Source organism: Lagopus muta, chromosome W, assembly GCF_023343835.1.
Source record: "Lagopus muta isolate bLagMut1 chromosome W, bLagMut1 primary, whole genome shotgun sequence".
NCBI classification, from domain to species: domain Eukaryota; kingdom Metazoa; phylum Chordata; class Aves; order Galliformes; family Phasianidae; genus Lagopus; species Lagopus muta.
The window spans coordinates 794633-812870 of NC_064471.1; the positions used below are offsets into that span (position 1 = coordinate 794633).

Here is an 18238-nt window from a genome sequence, read left to right on the forward strand (position 1 = left end):
CAGAATGAAAAGAAATACGCCCTGTTCACAGATGGATTGTGTCGTATTGTGGGAAACCATTGCAGATGGAAATCTGCTGTGTGGAGCCCCACACGACAAGTTGCAGAGGCCACTGAAGGGAAAAGGGAATCAAGCCAATTTGCAGAGGTAAAGGCTGTCCAACTGGCCTTAGATGTTGCTGAGCGGGAGAGGTGGCCAATGCTTTATCTCTACACTGACTCATGGATGGTAGCAAATGCCTTATGGGGGTGGTTACAGCAGTGGGAGCAAAATAACTGGCAAAGAAGGGGTAAACCTATTTGGGCTGCTGAACTGTGGAAAGACATTGCTGCCCGAACAAAGACTATAGTTGTGAAGTTGCGCCATGTAGATGCTCATGTGCCCAAGAGTCGGGCTACTGAAGAACAGCAAAACAACCATCAGGTAGACCGAGCTGCCAGAATTGAGGTGGCTCAAATAGACCTGGACTGGCAGAACAAGGGTGAATTATTTCTGGCTCGGTGGGCCCATGAGACCTTCAGGTCATCAAGGGAGAGATGCAACATACAAATGGGCTAGAGACCAAGGGGTGGACTTAACTATGGATGCCATTGCACAGGTTATTCATAACTGTGAAACATGTGCCATCATCAAACAAGCCAAGAGGATGAAACCTCTCTGGGAGGAAGGGCGATGGCAAAAGTACAAATATGGGGAGGCATGGCAGGTTGATTATATCACCTTGCCACGATCTCGCAATGGTAAGCATTATGTGCTTACTATGGTGGAGGCAACCACTGGGTGGCTTGAAACATATGCAGTACCCCATGCTACCGCCCGAAACACCATACTGGGTCTCGAGAAACAAGTCCTGTGGCGACATGGCACCCCAGAAAGGATTGAGTCAGATAATGGGACTCATTTCAAAAATTCTCTTGTAAATACTTGGGCCAAAGATCATGGCATTGAGTGGATTTACCATATTCCTTATCATGCTCCAGCCTCTGGTAAAATTGAACGATACAATGGATTGTTAAAAACGATGCTAAAAGCACTGGGTGGCGGAACATTTAAGCACTGGGAGAAGCATTTGGCAGAAGCCACCTGGTTAGTCAATACCAGAGGATCTATTAATCGTGATGGTCCTAATCAATCCAGTTCCCTACATACCGTAGAGGGAGATAAAGTCCCTGTTGTACATGTAAAGAACATGTTAGGAAAGGCAGTTTGGGTTCTTCCAGCTTCTGGAAAGGGCAAACCTCTCCGTGGTACAGTTTTTGCCCAGGGACCAGGATCCACTTGGTGGGTAATGCAGAAGAATGGGGATGTCCAGTGTGTACCACAAGGAAACTTGATGCCGGGGGAGTGCAGTTACTAATTCTATGTATATGTATATAGCCATGTGTGCATTTTAATCATTTTTTGTTTGTTTGTATATATGTATATATATTTTAAGCATGATGTAACGATGTAGAATAAGGGGTGGAATGTCATGGTTCTATGTTTTTTGTTTTTGTTTTTGTTTTTGGGTTTCAGTATTCCACATCGAAACATCATGTAGTGTACGGGGCATTAAAGTGTCACTGCCCCAATTCCAAGTACCTATCCCTGTACATTACAGAAGTCACGGGATCTGGCCCTTCAGGGTGGGGGGGGCGCTCTCTTGCTGCCTTGCAGTGGGTGCTGGAGGGTGCTTTCCTAGCCGTTCCAAGCTTTTCAGGTTTGAATCGGTCCCGGGAACTCTCTCTCTCTCATCTTGTCTGATTTATTAATCTCAATTGCAATTAAATTGTATCTATTGTGTTATCTTGTATTCCAATATTATAGTAAAATAAGTTTTCCTCCATAGATTGTTGCCGCTGTTCTTTTCTTCCCTTCCTTCCTTCCCATTTTTTGTGGGACTGGGGTGGGGGGGGGGGGGGGAGGGCAGAGGCCTGTCGCCCCTGTCACGGACATAGATTGATCTGGTCAAATCCGTGACACCACACCAGCAAGGGAGCTCGCAGCCACAATTGGCACCCGAACAAGGACATGAAAAACAGACCGGTTCTGAAGAAGCTCTATTGAAAAGAGAGCTGAAAGAGAGCTCTATCAAGAAGAGAGTTGAAAGAAACTCTATAGAGAAGAAGGCTGAAAGAAGTCCTATAGAGAGGGCTGGAAGAGGCCATATACTGCTGAAAGAAGTGCAAGACTGAGACAAGTCTTACCGTCCCCAGCTGTTCCAAGTGCCTTTTTCTGGATGAAGGTAAGCAATTGCATACCATGGGGAACAAAATGACGAAACATTTCTGGGAAAAAAAAAAAATGACAAACAGTTCTGAAATGAAAAATGTCCTCGTAAAATTGTGGGGTGCATCCACTAGAGGTGATGGGATGGTGTCCAGGTTAAAAACCTTGAGAAAAAATTTTGAAGTCTTGAAAAGTCATACAGGCTCATCATTGGCTGCCTCTGATTCATCCGAAGATGAAGGAGACACTGGCTTCTCGTTGGGCTCACCGGCTGTGCCATCAGCTCCTTCATTATCATCGCCACGGGGGTCTTCGCTGCCTCCTCTTCCAAAGGTCCTGATGACCCTTTTGATCCTAGCTCAACAGATCTTAAGAAAGAGCCGGATGTTTCTCCCAGATCCACATGGTATGTGGGCACTTACTCGGAGGGAGGCTAGGAAAGCTGGAGACGCAGATATGTTGAGGGCTTTCTCTGTCATTGTGGCCCCGGGACAAGAGCCGTGGTGGGAGGCTTTGTCATATATTGTCCTGCGAGACACTGTGTGGGAATTGAAATGCAGGGGGTTGACACAGTCAGGCAAATGAAAACTTGTTGCTGCAGCAAAGAAACTTTCTTTGGGCTGTAGATGAGAATGCCTTGATGAGGGAGGGGGATTTCTCCACCCCAGCTCAACAGGCATATAGATATATGTTAAGCATGTTGTGGTTTTGTGATTTTTGTCGTCAGTATGCCAAGTCAGAACATCATCTAAAACAATGGGAGTTAAAGAGTTAATGTTCTGGTTCCATGGACTATCTTTTATGGGCATTTTGGGTCTTCGGATGGGAGGAGAGGAGTGGCATTCCTGGAGGACCTGGCGCGCAGAGGAAGAAAGGTGGAGGTCCTGGCAGGATACCAGCTGCTCACTGTTTGCCGCTAAGAAAAGCACATGCTTCCCCTGCAGTCTGCTAAAGACTACTTCGTGTACTATCTCGTATTTTGGATACTCTTGTCTCTCTCAATTTGTTTGAATTTGTTAGATATAGTAAATTACAGATCCTCCTCAGATCGTTGCCGTTGCTCACTAGCAAAAGAGAGACACAATCTTTTCTGGGTGCAGTGGGCTTTTGGAGAATGCATGTTCCAAACTACAGCCTCATTGTAAGCCCCCTTTATTATGTGACGCGAATGAGAAATGAGTTTACATGGGGCCCTGAGCAGCAGCAGGCTTTTGAACAGATTAAACAGGAGATAGCCCATTTCGTGGCCCAAGGGCCAGTACGGACAGGACAGGGTATAAAGAACATCCTCTATACTGCTGCTGGAGAGAACAGTCCCACTTGGAGTTTGTGGCAAAGAGCCTCAGGAGAGACCCGAGTCTGACCCTTGGGATTCTGGAATCGAGCCCACAGGGGGTTGGAAGAGGGCTACACTGCAACTGAGAAGGTGATCTTAGCCGCATATGAGGGGGTTCGGGCTGCTTCTGAATTAGGCGGTACTGACACACAGCTCCTTCTGGCACCTCGACTGCCAGTGCTGAACTGGATGTTTAAAGGAAAGGTTCCCTCCACCCATCATGCTACTGATGCCACTTGGAGTAAGTGGATTGCACTGATTACACAACGAGCACGGATGGGGAACCTCAGCCGTCCAGGAATCCTAGAGGTCATCATGGACTGGCCTGAAGGTAAAAAGTTTGGAACACCACCAGGAGAAGAAGTAGCTCGTGCTAAAGAGGCCCCACCATACAATGAACTACCACAGAATGAAAAGAAATACGCCCTGTTCACAGATGGATTGTGTCGTATTGTGGGAAACCATTGCAGATGGAAATCTGCTGTGTGGAGCCCCACACGACAAGTTGCAGAGGCCACTGAAGGGAAAAGGGAATCAAGCCAATTTGCAGAGGTAAAGGCTGTCCAACTGGCCTTAGATGTTGCTGAGCGGGAGAGGTGGCCAATGCTTTATCTCTACACTGACTCATGGATGGTAGCAAATGCCTTATGGGGGTGGTTACAGCAGTGGGAGCAAAATAACTGGCAAAGAAGGGGTAAACCTATTTGGGCTGCTGAACTGTGGAAAGACATTGCTGCCCGAACAAAGACTATAGTTGTGAAGTTGCGCCATGTAGATGCTCATGTGCCCAAGAGTCGGGCTACTGAAGAACAGCAAAACAACCATCAGGTAGACCGAGCTGCCAGAATTGAAGTGGATCAAATAGACCTAGATTGGCAGAACAAGGGTGAATTATTCCTAGCTCGGTGGGCCCATGAGACCTCAGGTCATCAAGGGAGAGATGCAACATACAAATGGGCTAGAGATCGAGGGGTGGACTTAACTATGGATGCCATTGCACAGGTTATTCATAACTGTGAAACATGTGCCATCATCAAACAAGCCAAGAGGATGAAACCTCTCTGGGAGGAAGGGCGATGGCAAAAGTACAAATATGGGGAGGCATGGCAGGTTGATTATATCACCTTGCCACGATCTCGCAATGGTAAGCATTATGTGCTTACTATGGTGGAGGCAACCACTGGGTGGCTTGAAACATATGCAGTACCCCATGCTACCGCCCGAAACACCATACTGGGTCTCGAGAAACAAGTCCTGTGGCGACATGGCACCCCGGAAAGGATTGAGTCAGATAATCGGACTCATTTCAAAAATTCTCTTGTAAATACTTGGGCCAAAGATCATGGCATTGAGTGGATTTACCATATTCCCTATCATGCACCAGCCTCTGGTAAAATTGAACGATACAATGGATTGTTAAAAACGATGCTAAAAGCACTGGGTGGCGGAACATTTAAGCACTGGGAGAAGCATTTGGCAGAAGCTACCTGGTTAGTCAATACCAGAGGATCTATCAATCGTGATGATTCTAACCAATCCATTTCCCTACATACCGTAGAGGGAGATAAAGTCCCTGTTGTACATGTAAAGAACATGTTAGGAAAGGCAGTTTGGGTTCTTCCAGCTTCTGGAAAGGGCAAACCTCTCCGTGGTACAGTTTTTGCTCAGGGACCAGGATCCACTTGGTGTGTAATGCAGAAGAATGGGGATGTCCAATGAGTACCACAAGGAAACTTGCTGCCGGGGGAGTGCAGTCAGTAATTCTATGTATAGATACATATATATATAGCCATGTGTGAGTAATGCATTTTAATCATTTTTTGTTTTTTTGTATATATGTATATATATTTTAAGCATGATGTAACGATGTAGAACAAGGGATGGAATGTCATGGTTCTATGTTTTTTTGTTTTTGGGTTTCAGTATTCCACATCAAAACATCATGTAGTGTACGGGGTATTAAAGTGTCACTGCCCCATTCCCAGGTACCTATCCCTGTACATTACAGCAGTCAAGGGATCTGGCCCTTCCGGGTGGGGGAGCGCTGTCTTGCTGCCTTCCAGTGGGTGCTGGAGGGTGCTTTCCTAGCCGTTCCAAGCTTTTCAGGTTTGAATCGGTCCCGGGAACTCTCTGTCTCTCATCTTGTCTGATTTATTCATCTCAATTTCAATTAAATTGTACATATTGTGTTATCTTGTATTCCAATATTATAGTAAAATAAGTTTTCCTCCATAGATTGCTGCTGCTGTTCTTTTCACAGAATCACAGAATCACCCGGGTTGGAAGGGACCCCAAGGATCATGTAGTTCCAACCCCCCCTGCCTAGCAGGGCCACCAACATACACATTCAGATCAGGTTGCCCAGGACCCCATCCAACCTGGCCTTAAACACGTCCAAGGACGGGGCATCCACAACCTCCCTGGGCAGCCCGTTCCAGGGCCTAACCACTCTCCTAGTAAAGAACTTCCCCCTAACATCTAACCTAAGTCTTCCCTCCTTCAACTTAAAACCATTTCCCCTAGTCCTGCTGTTGTCAGCCCTTTTGAAGAGTTTACTCCCCTCCTGGGTGTAGGTTCCCTTCAGGTATTGATAGGCTGCAATGAGGTCACCCCGCAGCCTTCTCTTCTCCAGGCTGAACAAGCCCAACTCCCTCAGCCTGTCCTCATAGGGGAGGTGCTCCAGCCCCCTGATCATCTTAGTCGCCCTCCTCTGGACCCTTTCCAAAATCTCTATGTCTTTCTTGTACTGAGGGCTCCACACCTGGACACAATACTCCAGATGGGGCCTCACAAGAGCCGTGTAGAGAGGGACAATCACCTCCCTGTCCCTGCTGGCCACCCCTCTCCTGATGGAGCCCAGGATCCCATTTGCCTTTCGAGCTGCCAGAGCGCACTGCTGGCTCATATTCAGTCTCTCGTCCATCAGGACCCCCAGGTCCTTCTCTGCCGAGCTGCTCTCAAGGACCACTCCTCCCAGCCTGTACAGGTGCCTGGGGTTCTTCCGGCCCAAATGCAAAAACTTGCACTTTGCCGTGTTGAACCTCATCAGGTTCACCCGAGCCCAGCCCTCCAGCCTGTCGAGGTCCCTCTGAATGGCATCCCTTCCTTCCACCGTATCAACCGCACCACTCAGCTTGGTGTCGTCAGCAAACTTGCTGAGGGTGCACTCAATTCCCTCATCGATGTCATTAATAAAGATGTTAAAGAGCACCGGTCCCAAGACAGACCCTTGGGGGACACCACTTGTTACCGGCCTCCACCTGGACATAGAGCCATTGACCACCACCCTCTGTCTGCGGCCTTTCAACCAATTGCTTATCCATCGGGTCGTCCACCCATCAAATCCACTTCCCTCCAATTTGGAGATGAGGATGTGGTGGGGGACCATGTCAAAGGCCTTGCTCAGGTCCAGGTAAATGACATCGGTCGCCTTCCCTTCGTCCACCAATGCCGTCACTCCATCATAGAAGGCCACAAGATTAGTTAGGCATGACCTTCCTTTGGTGAAGCCGTGCTGGCTGTCTCGGATCACATGCTCATTCTTTATGTGACCGAGCATGTTGTCCAGGAGGATCTGTTCCATGATCTTCCCAGGCACGGAGGTGAGACTCACCGGCCTGTAGTTCCCCGGGTCCTCCCTGCTCCCCTTCTTGTATATGGGAGTGACGTGACCCTTCCTCCAGTCGTCCGGGACCTCACCTGACAGCCACGACTTCTCAAATATGATGGAGAGCGGCTCGGCAACCACCTCAGCCAGCTCCTTCAGGACCCTGGGATGCACGCCATCCGGCCCCATAGACTTGTATTCATTCAGTCTAAGGAGGCACTCTCGGACTTGCTCTGCCCTTACAGTGGGGAGGGATTTACCTCCTTGGTCCCCACATAGAGGTTTGGGGATGCAGGGTTCAGGGACGTGAAAAAGACTAGAATCCTGGCCACCAGTGAAGACCGAGGTGAAGAACTCATTCAGCACCTCGGCTTTCTCTTCATCTGTTGAAGCCAGTTCTCCTTTTAAATTTACCAAAGTAGGTACGCCCGTTTTGGCCTGTCTCTTCTGGGCAATGTACCTGTAAAAGGTTTTCTTATTGTTTTTCACGTCCCTTGCCAAGTTCAGTTCTGCCTGCGCCTTGGCTTCCCTGATCCCACGTCTGCAAGTCCGGACGGCATTCCTGTACTCTTCCCAGGTGACACAGCCTTGTTTCCAGAGCTTGTACACCCCTTTCTTCGCCCTCAGTTCTCTCAGCAGGTCCTTGCTGAGCCATGCCGGTTTCCTACCTCGCCTGCCCACTTTCTTATTCAGCGGAATGGAGACCTCTTGTGCTTCCAGGAGGGCCTCTTTGAAGAGCCGCCAGCTCTCCTCAACATCCATGTCTTTGAGGGCAGCGCGCCAGGGGATCTTGGCCAGCAATCCATTGAGTAGCTTGAAGTCTGCTCTTCTGAAGTTCAGTGTCCTGGTCCTGCTCTTTGCCAGGCCCACATCGCTTGAGATCACAAACTCAACCAGGGCGTGGTCGCTGGAGCCCAGGCAGCCTCCAACCTTGACGCCTTTGATGATCTCCTCGGCGTTGGTGAGCAGCAGGTCCAGCAACGCTTCACCTCTGGTCGGTCTGTCCAATACCTGAACCAGAAAGCTATCATCAATGGATTCCAAGAGCCTTCTGGAGCTCTTGCAGCTCGCCATGTGGTTTTCCCAGCAGATGTCCGGATGGTTGAAGTCCCCCACCAGGACAAGAGCCCGTGAGCCAGACATCTCACGCATCTGGAGCAAGAAAGCCTCGTCGACAGCCTCCCCTTGATCAGGTGGTCTGTAGTATACCCCTAACACCAGCTGACCTATATTTGTCCCATCTCTAATCCTAACCCACAGGCTCTCAACCTGTTCCTGACTGCTTCTCGTAGGGAGCTCCTCACAGTTTATCCAATCTCTGACATAGAGAGCAACTCCCCCACCCCTCCTACCTCGCCTATCTCTCCTAAAGAGTCTATAGCCGTCGACGGCAGTATCCCAATTGTGGGAGTCATCCCACCATGTTTCTGTGATAGCAACAAGGTCATAACTTCCCGAGTGCATCACAGTTTCCAGTTCCTCCTGCTTGTTACTCAGGCTGCGTGCGTTGGTATAAAGGCACTTCAGCCGGGCTAACCGTCTCGCCACTTTTCCCTTTATAAGGGATCTAGGATCCCCTAGAACAGCAGCATCCCCAGCATCCCCCTGCCCTAGTCCTTCCCTATGCACTCTGCCGTCATTGCCCATGGAGTTTGGTATAAGCCCTCGAATGACCCGTTCAATTCCAGTAGCCCTTATTGTGTCCCCTTCCCCCTTCATTCCTAGTTTAAAGACCTGTCAATGAGTCCCGCTAATTCTTCAGCTAAGAAGAATTTCCTCCCTTCATTCCTTCCCATTTTTTGTGGGACTGGGGTGGGGGGGGGAGGGCAGAGGCCTGTTGCACCTGTCACGGACATACATTGATCTGGTCAACTCCGTGGCAGCTATAAATCCCCAAAAGGTGCAAGGTCCAGGCCTGTCTATAAAGTTCCTGGGGGTGGTTTGGTCAGGAAAGATCTATGTGCTACCCAGTGCTGTTACAGTTAAGGTTCAGGTGTTCCCAGTCCCTACAACATCAAAGCAGCTGCAAGAGTTTCTAGGTATATTGGGTTATTGGCATTCCTTTATACCTCCCCTAGCGCAGCTGCTAAGGCCACTCTACAGACTCACAAGAAAGGGGCAGCTATGGGACTGGGGGAAAACCGAACAGGAAGCTTTCCAACAAGCAAAACTGGTAGTTAAATAAGCTCAGGCATTGGGTATATTTGGTCCTACCCTCCCAGACATTGGACGTTCATGTTACTCAAGACGGCTTCGGTTGGGGCCTGTGGCAACGCCAGAGTTCTGTTTGGACCCCCATTGGTTTCTGGTCTCAGGTTTGGCACGGAGCAGAAGAAAGATACAGTATGATTGACAAACAGTTATTGGCTGCCTATTCGGCATTACAGGCAGTAGAGCCAATAACTCAAACAGTTGCAGTTACAGTCAAGACCACTCTGCCAATTCAGGGGTGGGTGAAAGATCTGACCCACCTTCCTAAGACAGGGGTGGCTCAAGCACAAACAGTGGCACGATGGGTCGTCTACCTCAGCCAAAGGAGCAGTCTGTCTTCATCACCCTTGAAAGAAGAACTCCAGAAGATCCTAGGCCCAGAGACGTATCCTAGTGATGCACCAAAAGAAATACTGGTCGCTCCACGTGAGAAGAGTCCCGTTCAGGAGGGAAAATATCCTATCCCTGAAGATGCCTGGTACACAGATGGGTCCAGCAAGGGCAACCCGAGCAAGTGGAGAGCAATAGCATACCATCCTTCCACCGAGAAAATCTGGTTCGATGAGGGGGATTTTCAGAGCAGCCAATGGGCAGACCTGCGAGCCGTGTGGATGGTTATAACCAAGGAACCCGTTGATGGTATCCTGAACATTTGCGCAGATAGCTGGTCTGTGTACCGGGGGCTTACTCTTTGGATTGCACAGTGGGCCACCCAGGAATGGACTATCCACGCCCGACCGATCTGGGGCAAGGATATGTGGTTAGACATATTTACTGCTGGACTTATTTTCACTAATAGAGAAGGGCTTGTCAGGGAAGTAAAGGTCGGGGGCAGCTTGGGTTGTAGTGACCACGAGATGGTGGAGTTCAAGATCCTGAGTGGAAGAAGTAAAGCACAAAGTAGGATTGCTATCCTGGACTTTAGGAGAGCCAACTTCGATCTCTTTCGGGGCCTACTTGGAGCTGTCTCATGGGCTAGGGTGTTGGAAGGCAAGGGGGCCTGTGAGAGCTGGTCGGCATTTAAGCAGCTCTTCTTCCAAGCTCAGGATCAGTGTGTCCCTGTGAGGAAGAAATCGGGAAAGGGTGGCAGGAGACCTGTGTGGATGAGCAAGGAGCTCGTGCACAAACTCAAAGGAAAGAAGAAGGCCCATGAAATGTGGAAAAAGGGTCTGACTACTTGGGAAGAATACAGGAATGTTGTCAGGGTCTGCAGGGATGCGACAAGGAAGGCTAAAGCCCGCCTGGAATTAAATCTGGCGAAGGGGATAAAGGATAATAAAAAAGGTTTTTTCAAGTACATTAACAGTAAAAGGAAGACTAGGGAGAATGTGGCTCCCCTGCTAAGTGATGGGGGTGTACTGGTAACGGGGGATGCTGAGAAGGTGGAGATACTGAATGCCTTCTTTGCTTCTGTTTTCAGTGAAAAAGCTCCCCCTCGGGAATCTGAGACCCTGGAGGTTAGTGAGAGGATCTGGGGAATGGAAGACCTCCCTTCAGTCAGGGAAGAGGTTGTCCGGGAGCGCCTAGGCAACACCAATGTTCACAAATCCATGGGATCCGATGGGATTCATCCACGGGTGCTGAGGGAGCTGGCAGAGGTGATTGCTGAACTGCTTTCTGTCATCTTTGAGAGGTCTTGGAGGACGGGGGAGGTGCCTGAAGACTGGAAGATAGCCAACGTCACCCCGGTCTTCAAAAAAGGCAAGAAGGAAGACCCAGCCAATTATAGGCCAGTCAGCCTCACCTCTGTCCCTGGAAAGGTGATGGAACAGCTTGTACTGGATGTCATCTCCAGACAACTGGAAGAAGAGGAAGTTATCAGGAGTAGTCAGCACGGGTTCACAAGGGGGAGGTCGTGCTTGACCAACCTGGTAGCCTTCTATGATGTTGTCTCTGGCTGGGTGGATGGGGGCAGAGCAGTGGATGTAGTCTACCTTGATTTCAGCAAGGCATTTGATACTGTCCCCCACGACATCCTAATAACAAAGCTGAGGAAGTGTGGGATAGATGAGTGGACAGTGAGGTGGGTTGAGAACTGGCTGACTGGCAGAGCACAGAGGGTCGTTGTTGGTGGTGCAGAGTCCGGTTGGAGGCCTGTAATTAGCGGTGTTCCTCAGGGGTCTGTGCTGGGTCCGGTCTTGTTCAACATCTTCATCAATGACCTTGATGAGGGGATGGTGGCCACCCTCAGCAAGTTTGCCGATGATACGAAGTTGGGAGGATTGGCTGACACGCCTGAAGGCTGTGTTGCCATTCAGCGAGACCTGGATAGGCTGGAGAGCTGGGCAGAAAAAAACTGGATGAGGTTTAACAAAAGCAAGTGTAGAGTCTTGCATCTGGGGAGGAATAATTCCATGCACCAGTACAGGTTGGGGGATGACCTGCTGGAGAGGAGCTCTGCGGAGAGGGACCTGGGTGTCCTGGTGGACGACAGGTTGGCCATGAGCCAGCAGTGTGCCCTTGTGGCCAAGAGGGCCAATGGCATACTGGGGTGCATTAAAAAGAGCGTGGCCAGCAGGTCGAGGGAGGTGATCCTCCCCCTCTACTCTGCCCTGGTACGACCTCATCTGGAGTACCGTGTCCAGTTCTGGGCTCCCCAGTACAAAAAAGACAAGGATCTCTTGGAAAGAGTCCAGTGGAGAGCCACGAAGATGGTGAAGGGCCTGGAGCATCTCTCCTATGAGGAAAGGCTGAGTGAACTGGGTCTGTTCAGCCTTGAGAAAAGAAGACTGAGAGGGGACCTGTTCCAGGTCTATAAATATCTAAGGTGTGGGGGGCAGAATGGCGAGGCCAGACTGTTTTCAGTGGTGAGTGGAGACAGGACAAGGGGAAACGGCTGGAAACTGCAGCATAGGAAGTTCCGCACAAACATGTGCAAGAACTTCTTTACAGTGAGGTGATGGAGCACTGGAACAGGCTGCCCAGGGAGGTGGTGGAGTCTCCTTCTCTGGAGATGTTCAAGACCTGCCTGGATGCCTACCTGTGCGACCTGCTGTAGGGAACCTGCTTTGGCAGGGGGGTTGGACTCGATGATCTCTGGAGGTCCCTTCCAACTCCTACAATTCTGTGATTCCGTGATTCTGTGATATGGAATACGGTTAAACACAGGACTGTACGTGTCTACCATGTTTCTGGTCATCAGTCCCTACAGTCACCGGGAAACGATGAAGCCGACACACTGGCTCGATTTTGATGGATTGAGAATTCACCATCTGAGAACATTGCCCGCTGGTTACATCAGAAGCTACGGCATGCGGGACAAAAGACAATGTGGGCAGCTGCTAAAGCATGGGGACTGCCCATACAACTATCTGATATCGTCCAGGCATGCCAAGATTGCGACGCTTGCTCCAAGATGAGACCGAGATCGTTGCCCGAATCAACAGCCCATCTTGCTAGGGGACACAATCCTCTCCAGCGATAGCAGGTCGATTACATTGTGGCTTTTCCTCGCTACGAGGGGGCAAGATATGCCCTGACCTGTGTCGACACTGCAAGTGGGCTGCTGCAGGCCTATCCAGTACCGAGAGCAAACCAGGCATATACCATCAAGGCACTCACTGAACTGATGTCTGCCTACGGGACACCTCAAGTCATCGAGAGCTTCCAAGGGACTCAATTTACTGGTGCAACGATACAGCGCTGGGCAGAAGAAAATAACATTGAATGGCGATTCCACCTGCCATATAATCCAATGGGGGCAGGCCTCATCGAACGTTATAACGGTATTCTTGAGGCTGCCCTGAAGACATACTCCCAGTCCCTGCAGGGGTGGAAGAAAAGACTGTATGAAACCCTGCGGGACCTGAATGAAAGACCTCGAGATGGCAGACCCAGTGCCCTGAGAATGCTGCAGACGACATGGGCCACCCCGCTTAGGATCCAAATTACGGGCACTGATCATCAGGTAAGAACCCAGATTGGTAATGAAAATAATCTTCTGCTCCCTGCCTCTGAGAATTTAGAGCCGGGTACCCATACAATAAAATGGCCCTGGACGGTGCAGGTAGGACCCAAGTGGTGTGGCCTACTTGCACCTTGGGGGAGACTATTGGAGGTGGGAGGCTCAGTAGTCCCTCCAGTAATAGGTATGTGGCCTACTGATATTGTGGTCAACACTCCAAACTTTACTGCTAAAGGGACCCCCATCATGTCCCTGTGGCAGATCAGGACACCTCCTTTGGTGCCTGATATCGTTATGCAGCCACAGACATCCGGCCAAAAGGTGTGGTACAGGCGGCCAGGACATGCCCCAGTACAGGCGGAAGTGTTGACCCAGGATAGAAATACGGCCTGTATCTTGCCCTGGAGAGCAGACCTTCCCCTCCTGGTACCTCTGAAACATCTGTATTACTCCCCGTGAGTCTGTGAGCCTTCAGGATCACCGGAAGGAACAAAATGCCATCAAGTGTTCCAGTGTTGCTGTCAGATCACGTACAACACCACGTGATGGTCTGCATGGGACTGATGGAACATAGAACGGACCTGCACCTCAGCACCTCATGCCTCCAGTCACATCATCGTGCACTGGCCCATAGAAGAGTATGGACATCCACTGATCATCACTCGTCTTGAACTGTACCAACACACGTCGCGATAAAATTGTATAAGCGTCGCAATATAGCGGATCTCTGTATTAGGGAAAGCTTACCCTTTAGTTAACCTGATCACTGGTTCATGCTGTGAAGGGGTGGAGTGTATGGGACCTGCTGAGTCACTGCCTGAACCTCTGATTGATCACCTGAGGCGAGCCATGAGTCAGCCAGAGGAGCACAGGTGAAGGCAATTCACCTATTTAAGACCTATTTAAGAGCTGGTTACCAGTGAGTAAGGATTTTTTCTGCAGATTGCCTCTTCTGGTGTTTTGTAGGTGACCCCAGAATAAGGATAAGTTTTCCATTTATTTTTTTTTGTCATTATTGTCCACTTTGCTTAACTCTCTTGATTATATTGTGATTGTAGTATTTTGATATCCATTGATTATATACAGTGTTATCAGAAGATATAGGGTATGTGAACTCCTTACTTATTAGTGGAGGGATGAGAAATTTTAAAAGGGAAATGAAATCTTTAATGGAAGATTCTATTGGATTAGCAGAACAGTTTGATCAATTCTTGGTTATCTTTAACTTATAAAGTACTGAAACTTAACTGGGAACATCTTAAGAATAATAGGGGTAGAGGGATCAGGAATTATAGTTTCACTTTTTGAGACTACTGAATTAAAATGGGAAAATAGAACAGTCACAGTGCAATTGTTTTATGTGCCTGAAGTGGGGACAAATTAACTGGGGAGAGATTTAATAGTTAAATTAGGATTGCAGTTGAAAACTTGTGGAACAGGTATGAAGGTGTCAATGAATTTGTGTCTTGGTTTTATGATTTTTGGTCATCAGTATTCCACACCATAACATCATGTAAGGCTTTGGGGGGTGGGGTTTGATATCTGCTGAATGTTTGTCCGACAGGGGAGAATTACATTTCCCCGAGAGGCTTTGCTTTTAGCAAGGGTATATAACTCCATGCAAGGTCACCTGATTCCTCTTCTTCGCCTGCGCTTCGCCATCTGCACTTCGCCGTCTGTTCTTCAGTCTCTCAACTGGACTGCACTTCTCACCCCAGCATTGTGGTGAGGTCTATACATTTCAGACAGTCTCTCTCTCTCTCTCTCTCATTGTATTTAATTAATACTATATTTAGCAAAATCATTTGTTCCTCCTCAGGTTAGTGCTGTTGTTTTGAAGTATTTTGGGGTCCCCTGTTTCCCCTTTCCCGGAGGTGTGGATCCACAGATCCCTCCACCCTGCTGGTCATGGAACTGGCCTGGACCAGCCCATAAACCGTTGACATTTTTGGTGGAGAATGCGGGCACCACTTGCTTTCTAGCTGTTTAGACTCTCTGCTCTTGGAGAGTTTCATTGGGAAAGCTTATCTGTTTCACTGCTACTTTCTGAAAACGTGACCTTGAAAACTCCAGGCGGACTGCCAATAACCTAGGATATTTGTAAACTGTGAGCTTTACTATCTTGCCTCTGTTTTTTAAAAAATAAAAAAAAAATTAAAAAAAAAAAATGCTTTGTGTTGTGCAACTGACTTTTAAGGGGCTGCATGCTGCTGCTGCTCCTTTCCTAATGCTCAAAACATACTGGGCATTAATTAAGCTTGCCACCTTGCTCTACAGAGCAATCGGCATATACAATCAATTGAAAACATGGGTGGAAATATGGACCTGGCATGTTCATTCAATGTGGCATACAATTCTGGAGACAGCTGTTAATTTTACAGGACTGGGGATTTTTAAGGTTTCCAGTCTCACCATTCAACCTGTTATGCAGTTTTTGAATGAACACCTAGTCACATTACTTATGAGCAATACATTCAGGGAGATCATTTTGCTCAGTATTAGTATTTATTATATTTTGAGGATGTCCTCCCCAAAACCGGAGAATACTGAGTGGCAGGGAGTGTGGAAAGGTCTGGGAAAGACTTTAGACAAATGGAAATCTTCAGTCTCATGGAACTTTACTCCAGAACACCTGAAAGACCCTGAGAGTCTAAACAGCTATTTAAGGCAGGAATGTTGCAGCTTGGGCAGTTCCGAGGAAGCACGTTATTTGGGGCCTGGCTAATGCTTATCGGGTCTTATTCAATTCTATCCTGGAGAGGGAGAGAGAGAGCGAGAGTGCGAGAGCTTGTGAAATTGAAAGGGAGAGTCTCGGGAAACAGTTGAAAATGAGCGAGAGAGTCTCCTGCTCCAGAGGAAAAACCTCTGATCTGAGAGAGATGCCCTCCAAATTGAGAGAGACTCCCTGCAATCCGAACTCGACAATCTTCAATCTCAACAACACACCCTCCAGTCTGAGCTCATAATGGAACGAAACAAGCTCCAAGCTGAACTGGAGGATGAGAGCATTGGAACTGACCAACCTGATCAACCACAGGAGGCACCACAATTGATGTCACTTGCCCCTGTAAGAGGACAGAAAACGAAGCGAATCTCGACTAAGTTAGAAAGGAATAAAGAGGAGGAAAGAGGTCCAGAGGAGCAGCTCCGAGGTCCAAGAGAAGCACCCCTGAGTCCAGGGGAGGGGCCCTCAGTAAGACCACGGTCACCAGCGCCTACGAGGGCAAGAAGAAGTCCTGAAAGAGGAAGAGGTGAGCAAGATATCGTTACCTTTGTTGATCGATCTCTGAAAATGAATGAAATTGTGTCATGGTTCTATGTTTTTGTTTTTGTTTGTTTTTTTTTTTGTTTGTTTTTGGATTTCAGTATTCCACATCAAAACATCATGTAGTGTACGGAGCATTAAAGTGTCACTGCCCCAGTTCCAAGTTCCTATCCCTGTACATTACAGCAGTCACGGGATCTGGCCCTTCCGGGTGGGGGGGGCGCTCTCTTGCTGCCTTGCAGTGGGTGCTGGAGGATGCTTTCCTAGCCGTTCCAAGCTTTTCAGGTTTGAATCGGTCCCGGGAACTCTCTCTCTCTCATCTTGTCTGATTTATTAATCTCAATTTCAATTAAATTGTATATATTGTGTTATCTTGTACTCCAATATTATAGTAAAATAAGTTTTCCTCCGTAGATTGTTGCCGCTGCTCTTTTCCTCCCTTCCTTCTTTCCCATTTTTTGTGGGACTGGGGTGGGGGGGACGGCAGAGGCCTATCGCCCCTGTCACGGACATAGATTAATCTGGTCAACCCCGTGACAGATTTTGGCGCCCAACGTGGGGCAACTGCTTTTTAGCTTTTTAGCTTTTTGAACGAATCTCTTTTTCTCTCTGCTCTTAGAGAGCTTCGTTAGGGAGCATTATCAGTAGTTCAGGTTTCTGTGCTGGAAAACCTGACCTTGAAAGATTAGGCGTACTGCCAGTGTTCTGGGATATTTGTAAACTTTGAGCACTACTTAGTCTGAGTAGTGCCTTTTTTCCTTTTTTTTTCCCTCCTCTTGTTAGCTTCAATTCATTAACCCCTTTTTAGCAAGCACCAGTGATGAACCCACTCGTTATCGTGGGGGTGCTGGGTAAAGGATTTAAAGCAATGGTGTTACTCACAACCTACTGGCCAATAATCCATCTCACACTTGTGTGTTGTGGAATTGCATTCATATATAACTACCTAAGGGCACTGATGGAGACACCTATGTTTTACCTACTTGCAATGTGGTATGATTTGAATTTTGACATTTACATCCCAGAAGGAATGGCTAATTTCACAAACAGCTACATCCCAAATGGAATGGCTAATTTCACAAACAACTACATCCCAAATGGAATAGCTAATTTTACAAACAACACAATGTTCAGACCAGTCTCCGGGTTTTCTTCTCGGTTTGTCAAACGTTTTACGAATCTTGAATTAATACTCATGTTCTTGTTTGTGTCATCAATTCTCCTGAATGTACTCCAACGTATTTGTAATAAGGAGTCTCCTCCAAAACTAGAGAATGATGACTGGCAGGGAATATGGAGAGGTTTAGGAAAGGTCTTAGAAGCATGGGGACCTGCAGTGTCATGGGATTTTACTCTTGAACACCTGTGGGATCCTGAGAAACTAAGCCAGTATTTGGGTCAGGGACTATGCGGCTTACATAAATCTAAGGAGGTACAACTTATTTGGGGTTTGGCTTGTGCTTACCGTGCCCTATATAATACCATTCGGGAGAGAGAGAGTTTCCGAGCTGAGGTTCAAGCCAAAGGGGAAAATCCCCAAGTCAAATCTAATCGATCACAGGAGACACCAGTAACAATACCGGTTGCTCCTGTGGAGGGCAAGAAATGGAAACGAGTGTCTTCGCGTCTTGAACGAAAAAGAGAAGAAGAAGAGGAGGAGGAGGAAGATCTAGGCGAGGGGCCCTCCTCAGAACCACCACCGCGAAA

At 48.3% G+C, this 18238-nt stretch overlaps 2 protein-coding genes across 2 annotated transcripts in view; both read left to right on the forward strand.

The window, feature by feature from the left end:
* The window catches only part of LOC125686408 (uncharacterized), a 418931-nt gene that overhangs the window by 5661 nt on the left and 395032 nt on the right, over positions 1–18238 (forward strand). The gene's annotated exons all lie outside the window — the stretch shown is intronic.
* Positions 2756–18238, forward strand: part of LOC125686430 (uncharacterized protein K02A2.6-like) — a 377153-nt gene continuing 361670 nt past the window's right edge. The window contains exon 1 of the mRNA XM_048930398.1: positions 2756–7810. Within this exon, the coding sequence (XP_048786355.1) occupies positions 3734–5263 (1530 nt within the window). The 5' untranslated portion in view covers positions 2756–3733 and the 3' untranslated portion in view covers positions 5264–7810. The remainder of the gene's footprint in view (positions 7811–18238) is intronic.